Below are 8,991 nucleotides of genomic sequence, written 5' to 3'. Positions count from 1 at the left end.
TGGGGATGGGGATGGGGATGGGGGAGTAGTGTTTAGCACAAACAAGGTGAGACTTGATCAAAATTGTTTGACTTTGAGTTTTTATGTTACTTATAAGGAGAAATAAAATAATATGCGATACAATCTATGCTTTTTAGACTTCTTAAAAATACTGTCAGATATGTGTCAATTGAATTCTTTTGAAATAGTACATTTTGATGAATTCAACATATGTGCATTATTTTTAGAGAATACGAACAACACGAAAAAATAATTACTAGTAATTTCTTTGATGTCTATCAAAATCTATACGAAATATCATATATAGCGTGACTCCAGTCCAGATCGAATGAGTTATTTTTATAACATTACAACCCTCTATTTCTCTCTTGTTTAACTCAAGTTGTTCTATTTATATGACAGTTAAAATAACTTGTTTCAAAAAGATTATACCTCCATTAGTATATGTAACGTTCATAAATTTTCTTACTAATAAAGTAAAAACAATTTAGAATCATACTTATATCTAGTAATACTGATGAATTTAATTCTCACCTTCCTCATTTTTTAAATTAAAATAATAATATATAGAAATATGTGGAACAAAAAAAGGGAAGTCAGATAAATTGAATTTGTGAAATATTGGCTATATGGAGTTTCAAGGGTCAGTAATTTTAAAAATAAATAAATTGAAAATGGTATTATGGTTTTATTTATTGTGTTTGATTTTGATGTTTGAATAAAAATAATACTCTATATAAAGTTGTTATTTTTTTTTCTAAATTACTCACATTTTATGTGGGGACATTTTCTTTTATTGGACTTTTTTTTTTTTTTTTGAATATGACTAATTCTTATAACAGAAAAGTTGGAATAAATTTTTTAAATAATGTGAGTGGGAATTTTTTTATGTTTTATTAAAAAAAACATGCCACGTAGGTCCATTAGACGTTTTATTTAGGATACTTCAAGTGGTACGGAACTTTTCATATTTTTTTTAAAACTTATTTATCCTTTTCAATTTCTTGGTACGAATTTTGCCAACTTTGTACGAAATATTATTTTTTTCATAGATAGCAGTGGATACATTTGTTAGACCATCTCAAACCCATCTCTATTTTACTCTTCATTTTCTATATTTTGAGAGTAATATAGAGAATAGCACTCCAACTCACCTCTAAATCACCCTCTATTTTTCAAATTTAGAGAGTTGAATAGTAGTTCTCCAAATTTGGAGAACTACTATTCACACTCTCTATTTCTACTTTTTTTATTATTTTTATTATTATTTCTATTACTTTCTAATGAACATATTATTTTACATATAATTCCATTAATTAAATATATATTATTCATAATTCTTTTTTAAATGTAATATAAATTTAATATATACTATTTTAATTTCAAATTAATAGTATTTTAATTTTTTTTCTAATTTTCGTGAATAATAAAATTTTATTTTATTATTAATTTTCATTATAAAGAATACGCAAAATTAAAATGGCAAGATGAAAAAATTTAATTTAAAAATAACAATACATGATATGATAATTTAAATACAAGATAACAATACAATATAATACATAACATAATAATTTAAATACAAGATAAAATACAATACATAACATAATAATTAATTAATCACAACAATAATTTAGAAAATCAGCTACGTATGAACAACTACATGTTCCAACAAGTTTTACAAAATCATACTAATGAAGTTTTCATAGGTGGCTCCATTCCAAGTCAAGTGGTAATCAATCGTGATCGTGAGACGGCTGATGATAATTTATTTCGTGATTATTTTTTAGTCACACCACGCTTTAATGATGCAATTTTTCGTCGTCGTTATCGAATGTCCCGCAATTTATTTCTTCGTATTGTTGATGCAATTAAAGATCACGACACGTACTTCAAACAACGCATTGATGAGCTGGGTAGAATTGGATTATCTACTTTGCAAAAAATTACCGCTGTGTTTAGAATGTTGGCATACGGTTTGCCATCAGATGCCACTGACGAATACATGAAAATTGGAGAGTCAACTACTATTGAAAGTATGAAGAGATTTAGTCGAGCTACTGTAGAGGTTTTTGGTGAGCGATATTTGAGATCACCAACACCTAACGATGTTGCGAGGCTTCTACATTGGTGAGCAACGTGGTTTTCCAGGAATGTTAGGTAGTCTGGATTGCATGCACTGGAAGTGGAAAAATTGTCCAACGGCATGGGCTGGACAATACACAGATCGTAGTGGATCACCAACAATTATTCTTGAAGTTGTTGCTGATTAAGACCTTTGGATATGGCATGCTTATTTTGGTTTGCCTAGCACCAATAACGATATTAATATTTTAGAGTCATCACATTTATTTTCCAAACTTGCTAACGGTATTGCGCCTCCCGCCCATTATGTTATTCAAGGAAAAGAATATGATATGGGTTATTACTTAGCTGATAGTATATATCCTAAATGGTCTACAATTGTTCAAACTATTCGTGATCCACATTCCCAAAAGAAGAAATATTTCGCGATGAAACAAGAATGGTGCCGAAAAGATGTTGAACATGCATTCGGAGTTTTGCAATCACATTTTGCAATTATTGCAGGACCGTTATGTTTTTGGAGAAAGGAAGTGCTACATGATATAATGACTACATGTATTATACTGCACAACATGATAATTCAGGATGAACGTGATCTCAATGCACCAATTCAAGATGTCGTAGAGGGTCCAACTCCAACTATAGAAATAGTGGTAGATGAAAATCTCCAGTTTGAGCAATTTTTAGCTAGACATAAAAAATTAAGGACAAAAATGCTCATTTTGAACTCCGTAATGCGTTAATAGAGCATTTATGGGAGCAACGTAATAATTTTAAAATTTGAGTTTTATGTAATTGTATGTCACTTTTATTTGAATTTGTCCCCTAATTTATGTATTATATTGTATTTTCTTGCAATTAATGTTATTTAAAAATTTAGAATAAACTATAATTTCATATCAAATTAAAAATTATATAAAGTAATTATTTGGGAAAAAAAGAAATAAAAGATTTATATTATGAAATAAGAATGAAATAGAAATAATAATATAATATTAAGGAGAGAGAAAAAGATTCATTTTTAGAGAGTAAAATAGAGAATTAGGCTGGAGTTAGTTGTCTGAAAAAATAGAGAACTCTATATTTGTCCTTATTTCGTGCTAATTTTTAATTTTTGTGTTAAAAAAAATAACTTTCTGATAATGCATATATATATATATATATATATATATATATACCAAAAGTTAATTCAAATTTAAAGATTCTTTAATTTCTTGATTATAATAACTCTTAATTATTTATATTTGTGTCGGTTTGCTTCACGGGTGTGAGTAGCAAAGGATAATTATTCATTTTGTCGCATGTATAATTATTTGTTGTCTACTAGAAAAATGGTATACTTAAAATGTATAATTTTCCTATTTTATGAATTTGAATTTGTTACTTGACGAAGTTATCCTAATCGGACTGTTTTGATCGGATTAAGTATTAATTAACATTACAATCCATTAGGTAAGAAGTTTCCATCAATTAATTAACAAGCTAATTAATTAATAAAGTTGATTTTAGAGGGGAATCAATGTAAAAAATTGATTCTAAGTTGACCTTGTTTAGAATCTTTTATTATTTATTGTAAAAAGAAGTTTTTTTAATTTTTTTTTTTTTTAGACGTTTGATAATATTTCTTAACATGTAAATTGATAAATTTAAGACATTATACGATGTTTAAAGAAATATCAACCTGTGTACTTGCCCCTTCTTTGGCTATTCTTTAAATATCAACCTCCATAGTTTAAAAAAATTAACCAGAGTCAATATAAAAACATATGAAAGTGGATATTTTTCAAAAAAACAATATCTAAAAATGGATAATGGATGCTATTTTTATCTTCTTAAGTTAAATGCTTAAGCCAATCGAAAGAATTTGTATTTTTGTAAGTATTTTAGATAATTCTAGGGCTATTTTTTAAATAATGGTGCTTTGAAGTGATTATTTTTGTAACTCTACTTAGGCTTGTGGTTTAAGCCCACACTAGTCTAGTTCTACTAACCGGCCCACTTACATAGCCCAAGACCAATCCATTTAGGTACAACTAAGATAATAGAAAATTTTGGGAAATTTTATTCAAATTTCATAGTATTCGGAGCTAATTACATCTTATCTCTACTCTTTCAAAATTTCAAAATTCCTTAAATTTGGTGGAATCCGGATACATCCAAAAACGTCCCGATACATCACGTTTCGGTTTCAAATATATCGCTCAACGTCCCTCTACATCACGACTCGATTTCGAATACATCACTCAATATTCCGATACATCGCGTATAGTGATGTATCCGACCGATACATTGCGTAAAGTGATGTATTACGTCCCGATACATTGCGTATATAGTGATGTATCCGACCGATACATCGCGTCTGAGAATAGGAGAGAGTAGAGATTTTTGTAATTTTATCGAATGGTAGGGAAATTTAGAAAATATGATAAAATAAGTTGTGTATTTAGGTAATTTAAATTTTCGTCGGTTATCTCTTTTTGGAACAAATATTTAATAGATCATCAATTTTTATTATTTCTCTCCTACTATATGAATCTATTAGATCACGATATAAAAATTATTTTTAAGCAAACGAAATTCGAAAAGTCCTATAAAAATATATTAGATCATGATCTAAATTTTATAAATATTAGACGATAATATATATATTCTTAATCAGATATTTTGAACATGGCTAGATTGAAATTGAAAAATATTTTGAAAAATGATATTTGAAGTACATATCTTATGGTTATGCCGTTATGGTCGTGTAGTAAGCACGGGCAAGTTTTTATCTGTTTGTTTGAGAAATTTTCTTTTTATCTCCCAAAAAAAAATGGATTCAAAAGTATTTGATTTAGTTTTTTTTTTATTTGTGTGAGACAGAAAAAACCTCACATAACTAGAGTTTAGTTATATGAAACACGTAATAAAATTTATCGTGAATAATAAACTTCATTAAATCGCTAATATTTGTTCTCTATCAATTGTCAAGTATTCATTTTGAAGTCGATTAATAAACTATTTCATACTTCAGGATTCGAATGTAAAACCTCTTAGAGGTCGTTTGGCGTGAGGGATAAAAATAAATAGTTCTGGATAAAAAAATAGTCCTGGAATAAAAATTTGGTGCCTTGTTTGAGATAACTTATCCCACCATTTATATCATAGTGATGGAATCATGGGATAAGTTATCCATATACACGGTGGATAAGTTATTTCAGGATAATTAATCCTAGGATAACTTGTTCCCACCAAACAGCCCCTTATTAATATATTTAAGAAACTAAACATAAGGGAGTATTCATTTTCTCATCAAATCAATCAATTGGTTAGCTTTTGGCTGATGTTTTGTCCCTCTTAACTCCAAGATCCAAATTTTGTTTCTATTTTCATCAAATAGTAGTAAATAAAGTCAACAAACATCATTGCCTCTTTGTACTTTTTTCTTCATCTTATCTCTATGTAAATTTTGGTTATATTTGAAAGGATTTTTCAGCAGCCATTATAGACCTTTTTTATGATCAATTTGTCTCTATCTCTTTTCCCAATGTTGTTTTAATGTCATAGGCAAAATATAGGGAATGAGTCTAATACTGCAAAAAAGATTTCATTTTGGATCTTGTAGTTGTTAGAGTTTCTTGGCTAATTATGCAAACAAATGGTGTGTAATGAGTGCATTGGTTGGAGATATATATGTAATTTCTTGGTATCAAAGAGTGTCACATCATCGCGTCTATATTTTTCTTTTCAATACATTAGTGAATAAGCTTGCGGTTTTCACAAATGAAGTTAGAGAAGAATAGAACATATGCAGAACTTGTCTTTGCTTTTGTGAAATTGAAGGAATGTTTATGATAGATTCTTAGCTCTAAAAAAGTGTAAACAAAATAAGATACTTAAAAAATAAATATAACAATTGCAAAGCAACATGTAGTAGTAAAAGCTAAAGAATAAGATATTATGAATACCAGATAAGAGTAATTAATAATTAAGGAGAAGATGAGACTAAACCCCTGCCTCTTCCACATAGTACTACCTATTGATACCTCTTGAAATTTGTTAATATCAAATGCCCACACATCCTAGGTCCTTATTGATACCTCCATCACACCTCTTTTTCATATATTTGAATCATTTCAATCATACTTTTTATTTTACTTTTTAAAGTATAGTAAGTATGAATAATCAAACTTTTTTAAAAAGCGTGCAAAATACTTATTTAAAAAGTAATATATAGAGTATTTCCTCCGTCCACTATTATTTGTCAGGTATATTAAAATAGTTGTTCAAAATTAATTGTCAATTTAAACAATCAAGAAACAATTAGTCACTTTTTTCCAATTCTATCTTTAATAATTACATAACTACTAGTTTCAAAAAGTAGTCATTTTAAAATTACAAACTACTTTAATGTGAAAAAAGTTGTTTTTACAATTTTTAAAAAGTACAAACCATTTTAATAATGATTGATAGTAGGGTTATATTAGTCAAATTGCAACTTATATTAAATTTTTCTTAAAGATTGCGCATGATCTTAATATGACAAACAATAGTGAACGGAGGGAGTATTACATTGATTTGATATAGATATCAATGCAATTAAGCTTTTCTTTTCTTTTGTAGTCCACCCTCGGAAAAATTTTAAGATGATAGAAGCCCAAGCAACAATAATTGTGTGAGGTTCATTCAATTTTTGACACTTGAATAGGTGGGCCCATATGCACACTTTTACTTTTCACTCTCCACCCCCACCAACTCCCTCCCATCTGCCCACGACTCCTCTATTTTTATTTTTTAAAATTCTTCAAAAAATGGAAATGTGAAAAATAATAAAAACCTTTTTTTTTATAACAAAGAAAAGTTGAAATATTTTTCTTAAGTTGGATTATTAATTATTGCATAATATATAAGTAAATAAAAACTAAATTGAGTTTTCAATTAGTTTAATACTATCATTTGTGATTTGAGTTACTTTGATATAGAAATGTTGGATAATAAATTTATTTTTAATATTAACAATTTTAAAGAAACTTTAGTTATTTTAATAGATAAGTTGTTACTAAACATTTTTTTTATTATCAAATGCATCAAAGACTTATTTTCAGCTACAATACTTGAGCACTAAAAAGATGTTTTTAAATATGTATACCTAAAAGTTATTTGAATTCAGCTAAATCAATCATTTTTAATTCTAATGTTTTCGTTAATATTCAACTATCTTTACATATTTTTAGAAACTTAGTGAAAAAATAATAAATCAAATTAAATAAATTAAATTCCACTTTACGGCGTGAGTCTCTTTATTTTCTAACATTTGATTTGTTACCTTTATATTTTAACTTTTCTTCGGTTATATAAAAAAACAAGGACAGTTTGATAATCAATTTATATGGTGAAAGAGACTCCTGTGAAAATTTGGTAATCAATTTATATTTTAACTTTCTTTTATTGGTTACCAATTTTTTTTTTCCACATTTTCATATTTTGAAGAATTAAAAAAAATGAAAAAGAAGAAAATAAAAATAGAGGAGGGGTAGGCTAACTTTTCTTTGGTTACCAATTTATTTTTTCCACATTTCCATTTTTTGAAGAATTAAAAAAAATGAAAAAGAAGAAAATAAAAATAGAGGAGGGGTGGGCAGATGGGAGGGAACTGGTGGGGGTGCAGAGTGAAAAGTAAAAGTGTGCATATGCTCACTTATTCAAGTGTCAAAAATTGAATGAAACCTCACACAACTTTATTGGTTGGACCTCTACCACCCTCTATTGCTTCTATATAAGGGCCATTTCTTTACATCTTCATGGAAAGAGACTAAGAACCTCAAGTACACAAATAATTAGAATAACAAATTAGTTGAAATGGTTAGTTTTAAAAATAGTTTCGTTTCTTTTTGTTTTTAATATAGTGTTTGACATTTATTTTGAAGTACGACTAATTTTAATTTGCTTTAAAAAAACTCATTTTGAGGGTAAAATGCTCTTTAGTAAATTCAAGTTTAAATTCGAGATCTCTAATTAAAGATAGAGATAGCCTTTGTTTGTGTGAAATAGTTTTTATTACTGATTTATTTATATTCTGATATTTATATGATTCTTTTTTGAAGGTGGGAAGTGTTTCAAATTCAATTATTCCAAAATGGCTTGAAGTGCTTTTGAGTGAAAAATTCTTTAATTCATGTTTGGTTCATGAATTTGAGAAAAAGAATGAAGAAAATGCATTTTGTTTGGATTGTTGCCTTAGTTTATGCATCCACTGTTTGCCTTCTCACCAAAGTCACAAACTTTTGCAGGTTAGTTAAAATTATTTGAATATAGAATTATTATTTTTCAATATATTGTTCGGTTATACATTAGATTGATTTTATTATAAGCTGGAAAATCTTTTTTTCGACCTTCAAGTTTCTAACTTTTAAATGAAATACATGTTTCAGTAGGTAAATGAACTACTATTTTTCAACTTCAAGAGTTTCTTCTTACAAGTTTGAATCAAATCTATGCCTTGCCTACTTGATATGCATTTGAACTACGTGTGTGCTTGTTACGATAAAAAATATTTTCTTAAAAAAAAAATAAATTCTACTGCATATTTTGTGATGTTTGGTAAATAGAAAAAAAATATTACTCCATCTATCTGTCTATATATCTTTTCAAATAATTTATGTATATCTCGATTATTTTATTGATTTTGTGCATGCATTTTCTTGGTTTCGTAGATAAGAAGGTATGTTTATCAAAATGTTTTGCGCTTGAAAGACATTGACATACTCCTAGATTGCTCCTTTGTTCAAGTAAGTTTCTTGTGATCAAATTAAATTAATTTTCATGTTTGTTCTCTTGTTTTATGATACTTAGGAAAATTCACAAATACTTGATTTTAACATCGCTATTTAATTTGTATCTCCCCCCCCCCCCCCCCCCCCCCCC

General features: G+C 27.7%; 1 protein-coding gene and 1 pseudogene across 1 annotated transcript in view; both read left to right on the top strand.

Moving 5' to 3' along the window:
* Positions 1–1,651: 1,651 nt before the first annotated feature.
* On the top strand, positions 1,652–2,774 carry LOC102591048 (uncharacterized; annotated as a pseudogene).
* Positions 2,775–7,887: 5,113 nt separating this feature from the next.
* The window catches only part of LOC107062808 (uncharacterized), a 3,106-nt gene continuing 2,002 nt past the window's right edge, over positions 7,888–8,991 (top strand). Inside the window, exons 1-3 of the mRNA XM_015313894.1 lie at positions 7,888–7,929; positions 8,172–8,357; positions 8,781–8,855. Coding sequence (XP_015169380.1) covers positions 7,927–7,929; positions 8,172–8,357; positions 8,781–8,855 — 264 coding nt within the window. The 5' untranslated portion in view covers positions 7,888–7,926. The remainder of the gene's footprint in view (positions 7,930–8,171; positions 8,358–8,780; positions 8,856–8,991) is intronic.

The sequence above is a fragment of the Solanum tuberosum genome, unplaced genomic scaffold, assembly GCF_000226075.1.
Source record: "Solanum tuberosum cultivar DM 1-3 516 R44 unplaced genomic scaffold, SolTub_3.0 scf00273, whole genome shotgun sequence".
In the NCBI taxonomy this organism is placed as follows: Eukaryota; Viridiplantae; Streptophyta; class Magnoliopsida; order Solanales; family Solanaceae; genus Solanum; species Solanum tuberosum.
This window is presented reverse-complemented; position numbering and strand designations above follow the sequence as displayed.